The sequence below is a fragment of the Panthera pardus genome, unplaced genomic scaffold (genome assembly GCF_024362965.1).
Source record: "Panthera pardus isolate Hobbes unplaced genomic scaffold, ASM2436296v1 HiC_scaffold_23, whole genome shotgun sequence".
In the NCBI taxonomy this organism is placed as follows: domain Eukaryota; kingdom Metazoa; phylum Chordata; class Mammalia; order Carnivora; family Felidae; genus Panthera; species Panthera pardus.
This window is the reverse complement of record NW_026526799.1, coordinates 6,032,415-6,053,061: the sequence shown is the minus strand read 5'-3', so window position 1 is coordinate 6,053,061 and position 20,647 is coordinate 6,032,415. Positions and strand designations below refer to the sequence as shown.

The window sequence follows — 20,647 nt, the reverse complement described above, 5'->3', positions numbered from 1 at the left end:
TCTGGGGAACCATTCAGGTTTTCACACATTCTAGAAGAGATGGCATTTCCCAAACTCCCCATCGCTCACGCTAAAGTGCAGAGGACAAAAGCAGCAAGCAGGACGCCACTGTGACAGGCGACCACAGATTCGAGCCCCACTTCTCCAGGCAGAAGCCAGACCACCACCTGGCAGAGCTGGTCCAGAAGACCCTCTCCCGGAGGAGATCATCCTAGTGGTCTTTCAACCCAGACGTTCCAACCTAAGTCGTTCTTCACCCTCCTCCTCAGCCTGGACCTTCCAGGCGGGAGCTCCTTGTACCGGAGCCCTCTCTACCGTGTCCACTCTGATCGTCTCCGGATTGGCTTTCTTTTCGCTCTTCCTCATTCCCAGAACACATTCACAGAGTCAGGAGTCTGTTTTGTCTAGCAATTTATTAGACATAAGTAATCTATGACAGCAAAGGATCTGGACAAAGTAGAATTGGTTACTTAAACTTTTTACTTGCCCTGACCTAGCAGCTTTCATTTCTCTTAAAATTCCCCGAGTGTCTTCTCAAATCCCGTTATCTTGATCAATCACTTTAAAAATAAGAGAGCCAAGGACCTGAGTCTAGTTTTTAAGAATCTCATTCACATTCCTGGGAAATTTAGTGCACGTTTCTTTTCTCATTTCCGTTCAGGTAAGTGAAACGGCTCTACTGGCAGGACTGACACCGGCCTCCTGCCTGATGGCATCCTATTTTGCTATCTCACTGCCCTCAAATCGGAGGATCTGCAGTCACAGCTCAACACCCAAGACGGGAAATAGGACACGAATAAACGGCCTTGTCACGGGTCCCTTATTGCTCTTTCCCACCCCCCAACCTCTCCACACACAGGAGGTCTGATTTATCATAGAAAATTATGGCATTCCCACATTCAGAGTATTCCCAAAAAGTTCTTAACTGTGTACACTTTGATGACAACGTAGCAGTGCCCAAATGATTATATGGCTTTAAATACGACAATCCAGCCGATAAATCTAGCTATAGTTTTAATTTTTATGTGAACCAATGACTAACAAAGTTCGAAAAAAGCCTTTTCGCACAGGATTCTGGAGAGTCTCACACTTCCACTCACCCAGGAAGGCAATGAAATATAATGGAAAGAACCCTGGACTGGGAGTCTGAAAGCCGAAGCGCTGGCCTCACTTTTTTAGCCTCAGTTTCCTCATCTGTCACAGGCTACTACCTCCAGGCGCCCACGGTGACCTTCCATATTAAAAAAATAATTTTTTTTTTTTTTTAATTTTAGAGAGAGAGTGTGAGTGGGAGAGAAGGACAGAGGGAGAGGGAGAAAATCTTAAGCAGGCTTCATCCTCAGCATGGAGCCTGGTGCAAGGCTCGATCCCACAACCCTGGGATCATGACCTGAGCTGCAATCAAGAGTCAGATGCTCAACTGAGACACCCAGGCACCTCTCATGCACATTATTTTTTACCTCAGTCCTTTCTATGTGCTTCTGATTTTTGCTTACTCACTCACTACCTGAAGTCACAGTTTATACCACGAAGGTGGCTGATGCGTTTCTGAGCCTCCTTGTGGACAGAGGAAGGACAGGAGTGCAGTGATGCAAGGCCGTCAGCCCAGCCCCCTGCACCCTGGCATGGGGATCTATGCAGAGGCGGGGGGCGGGGCTGGTAACCGATCAGAGGAACAAGAGGCTCCTACTAGATCTGAGAGACAGCTGAGCAGCAGATCTACGGAAGTGAGGTTCTCGGCCCCAAAGTCACGGTGCATTAGTGTTCAGTGCTTTGGGCCTTTTCTAATTTTTATATATTCGGTAGACAGTAAGCTCCCGCTATGAGCACGAGAGAGGCTCAATAAATGTTAGATGAAAGGGAAATACTCGGAAATTCAGAAGTCACTCCAGCACTCTAAAAAACACGTGTAAATCTTCATGCAGTCCCCTTCTCCACTCTTGGCCCCGCCCTTGCTCACATCACTGGTCACTAAACGCTCACAAGAACCCGTCTTTAAGCACAGTCTGACATGGTCTGCGCCTCACGCAGATGTCCATCCTGAGACGGCGTCTTTTAAAGCAGGTGCCAGTCTCGAGCCCGAAACCGCTTCACTGCGTCTTCAGCTTCATGTGAGGATACGCCACAATGACGATGCCTGCTAGAGACGACACAAGGCCTCCGAGTCCAATGATGCCAGGATTGGACTTATAGATCCCCAACTGGTCCAAGGGGTTCAAGATATCGCAGAAGTTCTTCACCGTGTCCAGGAGCAAGGGAGGATGCTTCCGCAGAGACCGGAACAAGAGAAGGAGAAAGGACTGGAGCCACTCTGTCTCCTCGTCGGCCACGCTGTACCCCGGAGGGTCCTGAGGTGGTGATTTCTCCCTCTCTGCCCCGTCTCGTGCCGCCTGTTCCATCTGCAGGGAGATTTCGTACAGATCCCTGGCCAGGCTCAGCAGGAGAGAACAGCAGTAATGGCGGGCAGCCCACATTCGCCATTTCTCTTTGTTAACGTGTGAGGCGAGCCCTACGCTCCTCACCCAGAGGATGGTATCGCAGATGAAATAAACCACGCGGTTCAAGTTGGCTAACGTGAGGCAGAGGCGGGGCACCAGGGCAGTGGCGTGAATGCTCTGCTGAGTCGCCTGTATGGCATGGACCACGTTGCCCAGCCTGAACCCTGCAAGAGGAACCCGCAACAGTTAACAAATATTTAATTGGTATGTACCATGAAGGCAGAATCCCTGCCTCAGGGTGAGGGGCCAGCACTGGTGTCTTGACAGGTGGCTGCCATGTGAGGCTCAGTCTTTATTCAGGAATAAGGAAGGACTTTACAGTACACGAAGGACACGGAAAATGATTCTGGAAGGCACAGAAGACAGTGACTTTAAATTTATCACCTCCATTCCAGTGGATACCTTAACAGTGGCTTACGATATACTTTAGGCAAGGTCAATCACGAGTGTGGATTGTGACGTCTGAATATTACCAGCTGTACGTCTTTAGGAGAAAAGTACTACGATCACAGGAAGTCTAGCTGTACCATTACTGCGACTATTATTATTATTTTCACATACGAAGCTTTAATTCACTGTGGGCATTTCTCTGACCCAGATGCCAGTATTCATTTGGAGAGTCTGATGCCTCAGATTTTACTTACTTTCCAGACAAAAGATTTGCTTTTTTATAAAACGCCGTTATCATCTTGCCATCTCTGTGGTTCAAACCCTCTTCAGCTCCCTACTGTCAAGAAGACAAAGTAGAGACGGCAGGATGTAGTGGCTACGGAAAGTGTTCCTAGTCGAATGAAATCAACCACTGTGAGGCATATCCTTATCTGAGCATGTAATTCGATGAATCTGGGATGTATGTATCAATCGACAAGTATTTACCGAGCACCTGCTCAGAATGAGTTATGATCCTAAACGTTATGGACCATCCAAAAGAAGTACCTGTACCTTCATTAAAGGACTCTATCTTAGACTGAGCGAACGTTCACAAGTAGCTACCCTCAAGAGACTTACCTCAGAAGAATGCCTGGGATTACTGTGTCAACAATAACACAAAACAGAATATGTAATGAGTAATCCTGGGTTCCAGTTCTGGCTCTTGCACTAGCTAGCTGAATGACCTTGGGTAAGTCTTTCCTGCACCTCGGAGACTAGTGAGCTCTGACACACTAAAGAATCTGAGAACTTCTAATCCTACCCTTCAAAGCCATCCAGAAAAGCTCACCCTACCTTCCAACATCCCTCTGCTGGATAACTGAAGTCTTTTCTCTGTCAAACTCGTTTCTCATTGACCTTCCAATACAACAGTTTGCTCATGAACAGTTTTGAGCCTTCACGGAGGAAATCACCCTTCAAGAAGGCTCTCCTTCCCACTCTCTCTAGCCACACCTCAAGTTCCACCTCCTCCCAAACCTTTCTTTTCCTCTATCCTAGCCAATATATTTGGCACTAAATCTTACACCATTATTTACACCGTGTAATCTTAGTTCTTTCAGAAAGCTCAGAACTATACCTAAAGCAGGTGCTCCAAAATAACTGATCAACATCTGATTTCTACATTCCATTCTAACACCTCTGTCTACCTACTGTAGCAGTATCTGATTCTCATCAAACCACTAAGATTCAGCCATGCGACTGTTATTAGAAGGATGGGTTTCCCAGTACGCTTTATTATTAAAGCAAATCAGATGAGTACAAAACACGGACTTCACTTTTGCCTTGAACGTGAAACCACTCCACAAACAGTCCGAGATCCACCTTAACCGTTTCCTCTAGTAATTCCTCCAGAGAAGAAGGGAAAAGGCAAGGAAAAGGCAAGCTATTCTGTTCTAGAGAACACAAAGGCCTTCCAAGAGCCGGAAGCTCATGTCAGGGATTGCCAAAACATTGCGTAATTCTAAGAACTACAGCTGAGCTAATACACTGCATGTCTGCAGGGTGTCTGTGAATGGTCCGCAGCAAAACTTCAATCTTCTTGGCCTGTCATCTCACGAGGGCAGCCTTACTGGTCAACCTCATCAAAAAACCTGATTGATTAGTAATGAATGATCTACAGAGTATTTTGTAAATGACAAGGTCTGACGATTCGAAACCAGGAGCCACTGTCCCTCAAGAGACAGGGTACTTACATTTACGGCCAGTGCTCACACTGGACTCCAGTTTCTTGAGCTTCATTACCACGTTCTCTTTGCCAGCTTTAGGCTCTAACAAATATCTAAGCAACATGCATGTGTACTGAGTGGCTCTGAAATGGAAAACAAAAAATGAGAATGATTGATAAACCAAATAAAATTTGATTCATGAAGCAAAGAAAGGAGAAATGTGTGTTGCTAACAGCAAAGTTTCCAAGACAATTTCTCACATAAGCAGTTCTTACAAGAGCATAATTCTGCAACAGTGACCCCACAGGGCCAAAGGGTAGATAGAGCATGTGATGCAAATGTGACACAAAGGTGATGAAAGGGAACTCTGCAGTTACGGTGAGCAGCCCCCCAAAACGCCTTTTGCTGGCACAGAGAAATGGATAGAGCCAAAGTGGTGAACTGCCCAAAATCTCCCCCAGGTGAAGTCTGCAAAGATTCACATTCTTTATTTTCTCCTGTATAGTGACTTTTCAGATTCCTAAAATGAACTTTTTATCATGTAGTTAACCAAATACTTATCTAATAGGACACACACTCAAACCAGAACCAAATGAAAAGTTGTTTGCACACTGCTTAATTAAAAAAAAAAATTTTTTTAATGTTCACTTATTTTTGAGAGAGAGACAGAGAGACAGAGTGCAACTGGAGAGGGACAGAGAGAGAGGTAGATACAGAATCAGAAGCAGGCTCCAGGCTCTGAGCTGTCAGCACAGAGCCCGACACGGGGTTCAAACTCACGAACCATGAGATCAGTACCTGTGCTGAAGTCAGACGCTCAACAGCCTGAGCCACCCAGATGCCCCACATTGCTTAATTTTTTAGAAAAGGATCAAATACACACCAATACGTGAATAAGCCTAGATATATTTTTATGTTTGTCTTTCAAAACTAGTGTTTTATATATAGACTATTTAATACTAAATATTCAATAAAGTGATTATTGTTATGACTACAAATAATAATGCCTTACTAACACACGAGAAATTTTATATCACATAATCAAACATCTAAATGCATTTGGCAGCCTATTAACAAAGTAGGTGCCTGTTTCCTACAGTTCTGTAACTGCATTTGAATCCCTTTAGGCTACAAATATTATTCTCAATAAAAATGTGGCACATTTTCCAAAACGGTAAACTTGTTATTGAGGATGAAGTAAAAAGAATATCTTTCCGTCTCTCCTTTTTAAAGTAGCTTCCAGGGTGCCTGGGTGGCTCAGTCAGTTAAGTGTCTGACTTCAGCTCAGGTCATGATCTCACAGGTCGTGGGTTCGAGCCCTGCATTGGGCTCTGTGCTGACAGCTCAGAGCCTGGAGCCTGCTTCAGATTCTGCGTCTCCCTCTCCCTCTGCCCCTTCCCCACTCGTGCTCTGTCTCAAAAATAAATAGACATTAAAAAAATTTTTTTAAAGTAGCTTCCTGGCTAGAGGGCTCAAGCCAGTCACGGCAATGGGTCCCCCTTTCTCAGACCTGGTCGAAAAACAGGAATGCATCCAAAACCAAGGTAGTATTTTGTGAATGCCAGTTTGTTCACAGGAGCCATGGATCACCAAGGGCATCGGGAAATGAATACTACAGATCTCAGATCTTACAGAAAAGTACATCCGAACAATTATTTTATTAACCAACCTCACTGATAAACCTTGCAGGGCACATTCCAAGTGCACTGAAATTGAAGGCTTCTATTTTAATGAAGCTCACATACAATGCGATCATTAAAAAAGCCTATCAAATGAATTACAACAGTAGTATGGGCTGGCCGTTAAAATGGTGGGCATTGGAATCAACTGTGTGGATTTAAATCTCAGCGCTGCCACTTAGGACCTATTAACCTTCTGCTTCGGTCTCCCTGTCTGCGAAAGGGGAATAATTCAGAGTATCTACCTCTTAGAGTACTAATGAGGGTTAAATGAATGTACAGCTGTGATGCACTGAGAACAGTACCTGGCATAAAGTCAGCTTCCGAAAGTCCCAGTATTGGGGCTAGTCTTATTGGACTGTCTGTATTAGTACCTGTACACCCAGAAGAGAAGGGGATGCTGTCGAAACCTCAACCGTAACTATTCTGTTTTGTTTTTGTTTTTTTTTTTTTTTTTTGAGTAAGAATCAACCAAATTTCTAAAAGAAACATCATGACTTAATTAGGATTAAAGCACTATCTCTGCTTAGGATTTTCCGTAGCATGGCATGTATCTTAGAGGTGCTCTCCAGACTGTGCTCTGTTCCACAGTTCACAAAACTATTTCACACTCAGTGTCTTGCAGGGGCCAAGGGCAGGCTGCCCCAAAATGTGCCACTTTGCTATAATGATTATTTTAAACAATTCACTTAAGAAACAACGGTACAAGGACACTCAGCCCCTCCTCTGTCCCCCAGAAAGTAGGAAACACATCTCCCATGTGAAAAATACCCTCCTTCCCTGTACTAAGAAGTAAAAGACCTCCTCACTCAAAAAGAAGGCTTTTATATAAATGCTTTACATAGACTTTACAAAGGCATGAATTATTTCCTATTTTAGCTAAAAATCTCTTAAGGAAAAAAAAAAATCAACCTGTATTCCTTCTCTGTCCCTCAGAGTTAAGACTCTTACCGTGTCTTCAAAATGTAAACACGGCCTAAGATAGCCTGAGACCGAAGAAAAAAGCAGGGGCAACTTTTTAAAATATAAGCTGCTTTGGGGGCACCTGGGTGGTTCATAGGTTGAGTGTCTGACTTCGGCTCAGGTCATGAACTCATGGTTCATGAGTTTGAGCCCTGCATCTGGTGAGTTCGAACCTCACATCTGGCTCTCCACTGACAGCTCAGAACCTGGAGCCTACTTCAGATTCTGTGTCTTCCTCTCTCTGTCTGCCCCTCCCCTTCTTGTGTGTTCTCTCTCTCAAAAATAAACATTAATAAAATAATAATAAATAAAATATAAACTGCTTCTCAAAAATAAACATTAATAAAATAATAATAAATAAAATATAAACTGCTTCCATAAAAAATAAAAATAAAATAAATTCTAAATAAAATTAAATTTAACTAAAAATTTAAATTTAAAAGCTTAAATAAAATAAAACTTAAACATTTAAATAAAATAAAATCTGCTAAAAAGAATATTATGCTCAGGCTCTAGCAACTCTAGTAAGAGACCAGTATGTCCCAAAGAGCCCACCATAGGAGGGGCACCTGGGTGGCTCAGTTGGTTAAGCATCTGGGTCTTGATTTCGGCCCATGAGCAGCCATGATCTCGTGGTACATAAGTTCGAGCCCCACGTCAGGGTCTGTGCTGACAGTGCAGAGCCTGGTTGGGATTCTCTCTGTCTCCCTCTCTCTCTACCCCTCCCCTGCTTGCTCACTCTCTAAGATAAACTTAAATTTTAAAAAAAATCTTTAAAAAAGCCCACTTTAGAAAAAACTTGGATACCTTCTCTATGCCTCGATGATACAAATTTTCTATCCCCATCCGCTTTAGGACCTAAGACCCATTCTTTAACATACAAACTTTAGAGGTGCTGGGTAGCTCAGTCAAACATCTTAACTCTTGATTTCAGCTTAGGTCATGATCTCACAGCTCATGAGATCTCACAGTCAAGCGCTGGTCAAGTGCTGTATCAGCTACTGCACTGTCAACGCAGAGCCTGCCTGGGATTCTCTCTCTTCTACCCCTCCCCCCTTAGCACACGCTCTCTCTCAAAATAAATAAACTTTAAAAAATAAATAAAATACAGGGGCGCCTGGGTGGCTCAGTCGGTTAATCGTCCGACTTTGGCTCTGGTCATGATCTCGCAGTTTGTGAGTTTGAGCCCCGTGTCAGGCTCTGTCCTGGCACCTCGGAGCCTGGAGCCTGCTTCAGATTCTGTGTCTCCCTCTTTCTCTGCCCCTCCCCTGCCTGCACTCTCTCTCTCTCTTTCTCAAAAATAAATAAACATTAAAAAAATGTGTTAGGGGCACCTGGGTGGCTCAGTCGGTTAAGCGTCCAACTTCGGTTCAGGTCATGATCTCACAGTCCGTGAGTTCGAGCCCTGTGTCGAGCCCCGCGTCGGGCTCTGTGCTGACAGCTCAGAGCCTGGAGCCTGCTTCGGATTCTGTGTCTCCCTCTCTCTCTGCCCCTCCCCTCCTCACACTCTGTCTCTCTCTGTCTCAAAAATAAATAAAAACATTAAAAAAATTAAAAATAAATAAAAATTTAAAAAAATGTTTTAAATAATAAAAGAAACAACTTTCAAGGAAAGTAAAATGTATGTTTTTGGTAAGAAAAAGTATGAAGAACGGAAATACATTTTTGGGGGGCAAAAAAATTTTTTATCCTAAAGTGAGGCTAATCATTTAAAGAGGGAAAACTTACGACAAAAATCTGAATATTAAAAAAAAAAAAAAAAAAAAAAGGTTGTAGAAAGTTTAGGGAAAAGGAACCTTTGAAAACGAATTTTATATGTGGTCAGTACTGGCTAAGATGAAAATAAACTTATCTAACAATGAGTTTTAAGGGGCACCTGGGTGGTTCAGTTGGTTGAGTGTCCTCTGATCAGGTCATGATCTCGTTGTTTGTGAGTTCGAGCCCCAAATCGGGTTCACTGCTGTCAGTCTGTCAGCCCAGAGCCTGCTTCAGATCCTCTGTCCCCTGTCTCTCTACCCCTCTCCCACTTGCGCTCTCGCTCCAAATAAATACATATTTAAAAAAAAAATGAGTTTTAATATCAAAAGTATACTGGTGCAAAATTAGAATTTTTCTCTTTCAAAAGGTAGAAGTTTTCAGAAACAAGTGTTGAGGATGTGGAGAAAAAGGAAGTCTTCTGCACTGTTGGTGGGAATGCAATGCAAAGTGGTACAGGCACGCACTGTGGAAAATAGTATGGAGGTTCCTTAAAAAATTAAAAATAGAATTACTATATGATGCAGTAATTCCACTACTGAGTATTTACCTAAAGAATACAAACACACTAATTTGAAAAGATATATGTACTTTTATGTTTACTGCATTATTTACAATAGCTAAATTATGGAAGCAACCCAGTGCCCATCAATAGGTTAAAGGAGACACACACACACACACACACACACACACACACACACACACACAATGGAATATCACTCAGCCATAAAAAAAAAAAAAAGAAATCTTGCCATTTGCAACAACCTGGGGGGAATCTAGACAGTATGATGTTAAGTGAAATAAGCCAGAGCCAAATACCATACGATTTCACTCATATGTGGAATTTAAGAAACAAAAGAGAGAGAGAGAGACAGAGAGAGAGAGAGAGACAGAAAAGACAAACCAAAACACAGACTCTTAACTACGGAAAACAAACCGATGGTAACCAGAGGGGAGGTGGGTGGAGGGATGGGTAAAATAGATGAAGGGGATTAAGCGCACACTTATCTTGATGAGCACTCAGTAATATATGGAACCATTGAATCACTATATTGTACACCTGAAACTAACATAACACTCTATTAACTATACTGGAATTGACATGAAATGAAATAAAATGAAAGGAAGAAGTTTTCTTAGGTTATTGGTTTGCTTTTTACAAGAAATTGTAAAGAGTTTTTTACCTTTCATGTAATCTGCCTAGAAAAACAAAGATTCAATGCTTTGTCTTTATCAGATCTTTGATTATTCAAAAAAACTGAGTCTTCTTAATACCAAAAAAGCTAAGTTTTGCTTACAACTATGTAACCCTTTGTACTTGTCTTTAAAATTTTTTATTGCCTGGGTGGCTCAGTCAGTTAAGCGTCTGACTCTTGATTTCGGCTCAGGCCATGATCTCATGGTTCGTGAGATCGAGCCCTGTGTCGGGCACTTCAAGGACAGTGAGGCCTGTGTGGACTGCAGGGAGCCTGCTTGGGATTCTCTCTCTCCCTGTCTCTCTGCCCTTCCCCTGCTTGTGCTCTCTCTCAAAAATAAATAAATAAACATTAAAAAAAATTTTATTGTCACTTTAGCTAAATTGATATTGTTTCATCATGATCTGTGATCTTATTTAATCAAATGTTTTGATATTTTTTGACAAACTTCCCAACATCAAATTCTAAAATCAAGTCTACAACTTAACTGAAATGTTCCAGAGGGTCCATGGAACATTTCAAAATATTTGGTCTCCTTTTATAAAAAGGAGCTATTACATTAATTAGGTTTATTTGTTGTGTTAAATTACATGAGAAGCATTGTCAAGTAAGTGATACTAAACCCTCTTAAATTACATTTGTATAGATATATATTACTAAGATATGTGTTCTAGAAATTATATGAAACTCCTAGAAATCTGATATGTACTGGTATAGAACTATCTTGAAGTGTTAGATGTCACAGAAATAAGTTTCCTTGTCAGTTGCACTGTAATGAACTTAAAGGGGTTCATGACAGGTCCCCCCAAAATGTACCCCTTTGGCATGTGGATTATTTTGAGCTGAAGGCACTTGAGACCCTGTGGGCTCAAGGGAAACTTCTGCCCCTTCCTTAACTACGTAGAATCCAAATTGAGGTTCTTTCCCAGAATAAGGGTGATTAGCAAAGATACATTTTATCTGAATGACCCTTATCTGAATGACCCATCTGTACCGTAGGGCAAACGTCAAATTACCAAACATCTGTTCTTATCACACTGTAAAAGTACATTCCTTTCCTCTGAAGCCCCAGACCCCTATCCCTTCTCCTTAGTTCAGAATGACATATATACCTCATCTTGCCTGCCTTTGGAATTTCCATGTCTACGTGGATCCCCATTATCAAATTTGATTTTTTTCCTGTTAATCTGTCTCATGTCAATTTGATTCTAGAAGGACCTTTGAGTGGACAGGAATTCTTGCTCCCTGACAAACTCTAAGCAGATCTGTAACCATGGCCATTTTTAATTCTGTTAGCATTTACAGACAGTTAATACTTTACTTGGATGCTTCTCCAAAAGCTTCCTGCAAATGCGTTTCATCGTGAGAGATTCATAAAAAGGAATTTTGACAAATGCAGGGTTCTGATAATTTTAAGATCATAAAACTGAACTGGGTAAGAATGTCTGGAACTAAAGGAAAAACTGAATTTAAGCAGATCAAGAATAACATAAACGAACTGAGGAGGATAATTATAAGTTTAATGACATTTTTGTTTGAAATACTGACTTTTAATGTTTTGTTTTTCCAGATTTAAGAAAAGTTTTTCTCTTAAGCTATGATTCACAACAATTTATCTTTTTCTCCCTGTCTGATCCCTCTAGAATTCAAAAACTCTCATTGAATTCTTATGTTTTTTTGACAACATATTTATTTGGGTAAGTTCAATGAGAGTTTGTTCTCCTTGCACAGGACATGGTTAGAAACACTGGTTATATTACCAAGGCTTTGACTGGAATGTCACATTTGGGAGACAGGCATAAATTCAGATATGGCTAGAGAGTTTTAAGGCACTAATGGTGATCATATGGAGCCAGTAAAGCCTTTTGGAAGAAGAGCCTAATACCTTGCTTGCAGGGCTCCCAGCAGGAGCCTCTCACCAGGTGAGTAAAGGAGGTCACTTCCCGGCGGGTGCAAGAACCTCAGGGTATTTGGGGGACCTCAAGAAGAGAGCAATGAACTTTAACCTATAGGTATTACAGGTGAAGTCTGATGGCAAGTATTTGGCTTGGCTTCTGGCCTCAAGAGGCTGTTTAAAGTTCAACAGCAGATTTAAGTGTTTTTCTTCTTAATGTTTATTTTTAAGAGGGGGTGGGGGTGGGGGGGAGGGAGACACAGAATCCGAAGCAGGCGCCAGGCTCCAAGCTGTCAGAACACAGCCCAGGGTGTGGCTCAAACTCATGAACCGTGGGATCATGACCTGAGCCCAAGTTGGATGCTCAACTGACTGAGCCACCCAGCTGGCCCTGGATTTAAAAGAGCCTGTGTGATTAATCACTATTTTTGCTGTACTTATGTAAATCATCAGGCCAAGTTTATCCAAACTAGATTCACTTGGCAAAGAAATTAGTCTTAATTTGGCTATCTCTAGTAAAATGAAGGTGATTATGGGAAAAAAAACCAAAAACAAAAACGTTTCAGTAACACACCTCTGTGGATATTAGATTCAAATACAATTCATTATAAACTGGACTAGATCCTGATTTCCTTTTAGTTTCTTCCAATGCTTGGCTACAATTCTCCAAACTATTATTTTTGATATTTTCTATCTGTTTGACTTGAAATCATTTGATAACTAAGACCACCCTTTTCCCCGAAGCCCTGCAAACTGAGTATGAACAACTTGATGAGCACTTCAGAAAAAGCTCATACATAAACGATCTTCGTGCCTGGTGCTCTATGGGCCACTCGAAATGATCACCAGAGACACTCAAGTTACAAACCAAGAAACTCCACCAGATTGCCACTGCCTGCCCTCACTTTATGTAAACATGCTTTCGGCGTGACCACTAGAAACCCTCTGGACTGGCTACATTCAGGACTCAGAAACTGGTTTTACAACTTGATCCAATCACTGGTCATTATTTTTCTTTTAATTTCCAGAGAGAGGCCTTATTTATTACCCGGATAATTGAACCACAGGCCTAACTGTGAGAACACACTTGTATCGCCGCCTCCCGAAGTGAGTTTAACTAAAACGACCTATCCTCAGAACTAAGACACTGGTTCAAGCAGACGGGACAATTTATCAGCTCAACTTTTTTTTTTTTTTTTTTTTTTTAATTTTTTATTTATTTTTGAGACAGAGAGAGACAGAGCATGAACAGGGGAGGGTCAAAGAGAGGGAGACACAGAATCCGAAGCAGGCTCCAGGCTCCGAGCTGTCAGCACAGAGCCCGACACGGGGCTCGAACTCACGGACCGTGAGATCATGACCTGAGCCGAAGTCGAACGCCCAACCGACTGAGCCACCCAGGCGCCCCTCAGCTCAAGTTTTAAAGCAAGAAAACGTCCAGGGAAGTTTCAGAAAAGGGAACTGTAGAGGCCAAGGGTAGGCCACCCCAAAATGTGCCACTTTGGCATACAGATTAAATAAAAATTACTTAAGAAACAGCGGTTCAGAGACTCCTCTGTCACCCAGAAAGCCGGAAACACATCTTCCATGTGCAAAATACCCTCCCTGTACTAAGGAAGTAAAAGGACATCCTTGTCGCCAGAGATAGGGACTTCAAAACAGAGAAAGCTTCAGAAACGAACCTGGTTACTTTTTTTCTAACCCTACCAACTCAGCCTAAATTCTGTTTAGGATTCCCTCCTAACTGAAGTTTCCAAACACCTGCTTTCTTTATCCTGTCAATTCCTCATAAATGTATTGTCTCTGTGTCTCAAAAGAAGAAAAAAATCCCTGCCTTGGTCATTTCTTCAGGTCTCAATACCAGCCACTGTGCACACATCCTTGATTTTTTTGTTTTTTGATTTTTCCTCCTGTGAACCTGTTTTGTGTAAATTTAATTCTTTGGCTGGCTGAAAGACCTTGAAGGTAGAGGAAGAATTGGTCCTTCCCTACAATCTCAATGAGGTAGGCAGGACGATGATAAAAGATAAATACAATTTCTGTGTCTCCATAAGCGTTTCATGGGGTATTTGAAACCACAGCCAAGGGGTTGGCTTCCCTGGCCACAAATGCCAACCCAAAGTTCATCTTATAAAATTCCTGGTGGGGGGTGGCGGTGGGGGATGGGGAGATGGGGCAGTGCTGAGTGGCTCAGTCGGTTAACCTCCAACTTGGGACTTGAGCTCAGGTCATGATCTCAGTTTGTGGGTTCGAGCCCTGAGTTGGGGCTTTGCGTTGGCAGCCTGGAGCCTTGCAGCCTTTTTCAGATTCTTTGTTTCTCTCTCTCTCTCTGCCCCTCCTCTGCTTGTGCTCTCTTTATCTCAAAAATCAACATTAAAAAAAAAAAAAAAAAATCCTGGCGGGGACACCTGGCTGGCTCAGGTGTAGCGGTGGAGCGTGGGGCTCTTGATCCTGGGGGGTGTGAGTTCGAACCCCATGGTGGGTGTAGTGATTACTTGAAAAAAAAAAAAGAGGGCTGGGGGACTGGTCCACCACGGTGAGGGCCTCGGAGGCTGCCGGGAGGAGGCTCCGCCGGGGTCCCGCAGAGTGCCAGAGAGGGGCCGGAGAGCGGCTCCAGAAACGAACTCGGTCCCTCCTCCGGGGCCGAACCACACGGGACCAGCTCGGGTTGCGGCACCGGGAAGGAGTGAAGGCCGCGGGCTCCTGACTCACCTGAAGAGTCGGTCCCGGCCCTGGGTCTGGTTGGTGAAGCGGGTGAAGGCATCCATGACGCCCAGCCGAGGCCACGTGCCACCCGCGGCGCAGTCTCGAGTCCTCCAAGGTGTCGCCGGGTCCCCCGCGGGACAGATTGAGTCTCCCCGCCCCCGTGGGGGCGGACGCGCCTTCCGACCAGGGACTTCGCGGACTTCCGGTGGCGGCCGGAAGTGGCGGTTACTAAGGCGACGCCAAGCTGCCGGCGCAGGTGAGCGGAAGCTCGGCATTTGGGCTGGGGTTCAGCGGTTCCCCGCGTGTCCCCAGACGCCCTTTGATATCTAGGGTCTCCTAGAGGGGGGCTTTGCGGGACGGGGGGCCGTCTCCCCAGCCACCGGCTTTCCCGGAGACCCTGGGAACTCAGGAAAAACCCATGTGGCATCCTGAATGCAGATTCCCTTCAGGTTTTGCTTGGGGTCTTTGGGGCCGCATCATTTCCCACCTCTGTGCCTCGGTCTCCCTTGAGGAACAGCAGCTCCAGGTCTGGGGAAGGAAATGGTTAGAGCAGAGATAAGCCAGTTTGTGGCATGTGTTTCTAGCACGGAGAGCTGGGTAAAGTGAGAGAATTGTCTGCTAGGTTTCTTGAGTACTGTAAGAAGATGGCTACTTGAGGAAGTCCTAGAAGGGCTAACATGAACACAGTGGAGGCAGAAGTTAATTATGATGAAACTGCACCACTGAATGGCAGTTTTCTGGGGCCTGAAGATGTGAAATCCCACCCCTTCCATAGCAGTAATTTTATAATGTACCCCCTGTAATCAAAAAGTAAGGTGAGCTATTTTTGTAATCTTTATTCCCTTTGTCAGGCCTGCCCTTAACATTTGCAGGCCCCGGGGTAGGACTACAAATAGAGACCCACATACCATATGTTAATTAATTAATTAATTAATTAATATTAAAGATTTTATTTTTTTAAATTTATTTATTTAGAGAGTGGGGGAGGGGCAGAGAGAGAGAATCCCAAGTGGACTCTGTGCTGTCAGTGCAGAGCCTGATATGGGGTTTGATTTCACAAACAGTGAGATCATGGCCTGAGCTGAAATCAAGAACCTAATGCTCAACCAACTGGGCCACCCAGGTGCCCCAAAGATTTTTTTTTAACTAATCTCTGTGCCCAAAGTGGGGCTCAGACCCATGACCCCAAGATCAAGCCTCCTGTGCTCCACTGACTGAGCCAGCCAGGCGCCCCACACATTCCATATGTTTAAATATTTAAAAGTTTTAAGTCAAGGTAACCCAATTGTCACATTAGATATGTTCTGTTCTTCTATCTTGTCTTCTACCTTCTACCAGTGTCACATTCAGAAGTCTTGGGCTCCAGCAATAGCACTATTAGGAATTTATCCAAAGGATACAGGAGTACTGATTCATAGGAGCACAGGTACCCCAATGTTTATAGCAGCACTCTCAACAATAGCCAAATTATGGAAAGAGCCCAAATGTCCCTCAACTGATGAATGGATAAAGAAGATGTGGTGTGTATATATACACAATGGGATACTACTTGGCAATGAGAAAGAATGAAATCTTGCCATTTGCAACAACGTGGATGGAACTGGAGGGTAATTCTGCTAAGTGAAATAAGCCAGAGAAAGACAGATATCGTATGTTTTCACTCATATGGAATTCGGGAAACTTAACAGAAGACCACGGGGGAAAGGAAGGGGAAAAATAGTTTCAAACAGAGAGGGAGGGAGGCAAACCATAAGAGACTCTTAAATACAGAGAAAAAACAGGGTTGATGGGGGGGCAGGGTAGGTGGGAATATGGGTGATGGGCATTGAGGAGGGCATTGGTTGGGATGAGCACTGGGTGTTGTATGTAAGCGATGAATCATGGGACTCTACTCCCAAAGCCAAGAGCACACTGTATACACTGTATGTGAGCTAACGTGACAATGAATTATATTTTTAAAAAAAGGAATTCTTGGGCTGCTTGGAATACCTGGAAACACAGCTGGAATATGGTACTGTGGGGAGAGCTGGCCCCCTGGTCCTTTCCCACACCCCTTCTCTTCTCATTCCTGGCTGCCATTCACATCACTGAGAGGGGCCTTACATGCAATGTGTGGGTATTCCAAGCCACATCCAAGTTTGCCCCTGCCCCTGCCCCTGCCCCTGCCCCTGCAAATAGCCATGCCTTGGCCATCTTTCACGTCTAGGGGTGCACACATTAGCATCTGGGGCCTGCCCTCAAGAGAAAGCTGGGAAAGAAGTTTGTGCAGGCCTTGGCATCATCTGGGCAGTAAACTTCAGGGGTATAGGTACCTGAACACGGTCTAGACTCCAGAAGGGTGCATCTAGGCTCTGGGTGGGTGTAATCTCTTGGCCCCACAAATTACTCATCCTTTTCAGAGGGAAGTGCTTGGGAGAGAGACAGAAGTATCCTCTAAATTTATGTCCCAGGGTAGGGCAATACTGCAGGCAAATTTATTGAATGTTAGCCATGTCCCGACCACTGTGCTAAGCTCTCAGCCTAAGGTAAAAGGTTAATGGGGGACACGAGTAAATAGTAAACACAACACAATGATACATTAGATGATAAAGATGAGCACAGGGTGCTTCTAAACACAGATTTATATAGTCTGTTCTCCATACCTATAACTCTGCTTTTTCACAATATCAAATTGAATCATGTAGTATGTAGCTTTTTCTATCTGATTTTTTTCACTTAGCATAATCAGTAGTTTATAGCTTTTTATTGTTAACTAGTATTCCATTGTATGGACCTACCATAGTTCATTAACTCTTCACGCACTGAAGTGCGTGTTGTTTCTAGCTTGGGGCAATTATAAATAAAGGTGCTATAAATATAGCACAGCACAGATTTTCATATGAAATGTTAAGTTTTTCTTGTGTAATATGTAGGAATGGAATTCCTGAATCATAGGACGAGTATATGTTCAACTTTGTGAGAAACTGCCAGACTATTTTCCAAAGTGGCTGTGCTATTTTGTATGCCCACTAAATATGGGATGTGACTGTCTGGGAGTTTATCTGTTTGCCTATTGATAAACATTTGTTGTTTCCAGTTTGGGGCTCCTACTAATAAAGCCATGATGAGCATTCATGTAGAAGCCTATGTGTGGATGTGTTTTCAGTTCCCTTATATCATACTGAGGAGTGGGATGACTGGCTATAGTGGTAGGTAGTATGTTTAACTTTTTTTTTTTTTAATTTTTTTTTTTTTACGTTTATTTATTTTTGGGACAGAGAGAGACAGAGCATGAACAGGATGAACAGGGGAGGGGCAGAGAGAGAGGGAGACACAGAATCGGAAGCAGGCTCCAGGCTCTGAGCCGTCAGCCCAGAGCCCGACGCGGGGCTCGAACTCACGGACCACGAGATCGTGACCTGAGCCGAAGTCGGACGCTTAACCGACTGAGCCACCCAGGCGCCCCATATGTTTAACTTTTTAAGAAGTTACTAAACTGTTTTCCAAACTGATTGTACCATTTTACCTTCCCAACAGTAGTTGGAGGGATTCCGGGTCCTCCACATCCTTGACAACACTTGGTGTGATCTTTTTACCTTTAGGCATCCTAATACACATGTATTGTGCTTGTAATTGCCATTTCACTAACTAATGACATGGAACATCTCTTCGTGTGCCCATGTCCGTCGGTTATATCTTCTTTGGTTAAGTGCACAAACCTTTGGCCCATTTGAAAGAATTGAGTCATTTCTTATTACTGAGTTTTAAGAATGTGCAAAATATTCTGGACACAAGTAATTTATCATATATATGAACTGCAACCGTTTTCTCCCAGACTGTGGACTATCTTTTATTCTCTAAATGGTGGTTTTTGAAAAACATACACTTATTTCTGAAAGGTTTAAGTTACCCATTTCTTCTTTTATGGATTGTGCTTCAATGTCATATCTAAGAAATCTTTGTCTAACTGAAGATTGCACAGGTTTCCTCCATATTTTCTTCCAGAAGTTACATGGTTTAAAATTTTACATTTTGGTCTATGATCTACTTTGAGTGAATTTTTGTATATGCTGAAGGTATAGATCAGAGTTCATTTTCTTTTCCATGTGGATATTGAATTGCTGCAGCATTATTTATTGGAAAAAAAAAAACTATCCTTTTCCCACTGAATTAGCTTTGCGTCTTTGTCAAAAATAAGCTGTCTGTTCATATGTGAGTCTAATTCTGGACTTTTTATTTGGTTTCACTGATCTATTTGTGTAGCTTGATGTCAATACCACACTGTCTTGATTACTGTAGTTTTATAATAGTCTTGAACTAGGTAGTGTTGGTCCTCCAATTCTGTCCTTTTTTTTCTAAGTTATTTTGGCTATTCTAGGTACTTTGCATATCCGTATGAATTATAAAATGAGCTTCTTAATTTCTTAAAAAAAAAAAAAAGGCCAGCTGGGACTCTCATAGGGATTGTGTTGAATTTTAGATTTGGGAAGAATTGACATCTTAACAAAATTGAGTCTTCTAACCCACAAAGTATCTCAACCCATTTACTTAGGTCTCCTTTAATTTCTCTCAGCAATATTTTACAGCTTTAGGTGTACAGTTTATACAACTTTTGCCAGGTTTATCCCTATATAATACTTTTGATACTATTATAGTATTTTTTAATTTCAATTTTTGATTTTTGTTGCCAGTATATAGAAGTACAGTAGGTTTTTGTATATTGAACTTATATCCTGCAACCTTGCCAACATCATTTGTTAGTTTTAGTAGATTTTTTGGTAGATTTCATCAGATTTCCTATGTAGATAATAATACTGAATAGGAATAAAGACAGCTTTACATCTTCCTTTCCAATATGGGTAAAACAGCTTCAGCGCCCCCCCAAACCCCCCTCATGCTATCCTTTTTTTAAATAATATTCTTCCTCCACCCATAACTCCTGGCAACTACTGCTCTGTCCCCCATTACTCATTTTGTCTTTTCTAGAATGCCATATAAATAGAATCGCTGCACATAAATTTTGAGACTGGTTTCTTTCACTGAGCATAATGTCTTTGAGATTCATCCATATTTTTGTGTATGTCAGTAGTTTTTTACTTTTTATTACCAAGGAGTATTCCATTATGTGGATACACCACTGTTGATTTATCCACTTACCCGGCGAAGGCTATTTGGATTGTTTTTTTATTTTTGGCAATTGTAAGTAGAGCCACTATAAACATTTGTGTACAGGCTTGTGTGTGAGTGTAAGTATTCATACTCCTGGAGTAGATACCCAGGAGCGCACTTGCTGGGTCACAGAGTAAAATATATGTTTAACTTCATAAGAAACTGCCAAATCCTTTTCCAGGGTGGTATCATTTTGTATTCCTGCCCACTTACTCTGCATCTTTATTAGTATTGTCAATACTTTTTTTTTTATTTTAGCCATTCTAATAAGTATGTGTAGTGATCCATAAGTTATTAAGAAGCGTGTTATTTTTGAGGTTTTGCATCTTTCTAAATCTCTGTTATTGACTTCTAAAATAATTCTGAGTGGTCAGAAAACACAGTTTGTATGACTTGAGTACTTTTAAATTTATTAAGACTTGGCTTACAGACCCGGATGTGATGTGTCTTGGTAAATGTTTCATACGTACTTAAAAAAGAAGCTGAACACTGCTGTCGTTGGCTAGAGTCTTCTAGAACACTGCTTCACTGCTCTCTCACTGGTGCTTTCCTTCAGGAAATCTGCTGCTCTCCTGTATTTTGTTCCTTTATTCACGTCTTTTTTTTTTTCCCCTCTGGCTGCTTTTCAAAATTTGTCTTTATCGCATCTTTAGTTTTGATCACGATGTGCCTTGGTATAGATTTCTTCATGTTTCATTTCCTTAGGACTTGT

At 42.5% G+C, this 20,647-nt stretch overlaps 2 protein-coding genes across 3 annotated transcripts in view; one reads left to right on the top strand and one right to left on the bottom strand.

Annotated features, from left to right (window-relative positions):
• Positions 1 to 394: 394 nt before the first annotated feature.
• PEX11A (peroxisomal biogenesis factor 11 alpha) lies at positions 395 to 15,011 on the bottom strand. 2 transcript variants are annotated; one of them, XM_019460252.2, is made up of 3 exons: positions 14,794 to 15,011; positions 4,622 to 4,737; positions 395 to 2,662 (listed from the first exon to the last, which is right to left on the bottom strand). In XM_019460252.2, exons 1-3 carry the CDS (start codon positions 14,847 to 14,849, stop codon positions 2,091 to 2,093), a joined length of 744 nt encoding a protein of 247 aa, XP_019315797.2. In that variant the 5' UTR covers positions 14,850 to 15,011; the 3' UTR covers positions 395 to 2,090. The 2 variants fall into 2 exon arrangements, with proteins under 2 accessions (XP_019315797.2, XP_019315798.2); XM_019460253.2 differs by lacking the exon at positions 4,622 to 4,737 and having other exon boundaries at positions 14,794 to 14,899.
• Positions 15,012 to 17,662: 2,651 nt separating this feature from the next.
• Positions 17,663 to 20,647, top strand: part of WDR93 (WD repeat domain 93) — a 46,998-nt gene continuing 44,013 nt past the window's right edge. The window contains 1 exon segment of the mRNA XM_053888674.1: positions 17,663 to 17,975. The gene's annotated coding sequence lies outside the window, so the exon portion shown is untranslated.

Bases quoted from the DNA above. Each gene is read 5' to 3' on its own strand.
- PEX11A (XM_019460252.2), bottom strand. From the start codon at position 14,849: ATGGATGCCTTCACCCGCTTCACCAACCAGACCCAGGGCCGGGACCGA. The intron at 4,738-14,793 runs GTGAGTCAGGAG...TTTCCATTTCAG, and splicing joins GGCCGGGACCGACTCTTCAG to AGCCACTCAGTACACATGCA. The intron at 2,663-4,621 runs GTAAGTACCCTG...TTCCTCTTGCAG, and splicing joins TGTGAGCACTGGCCGTAAAT to GGTTCAGGCTGGGCAACGTG.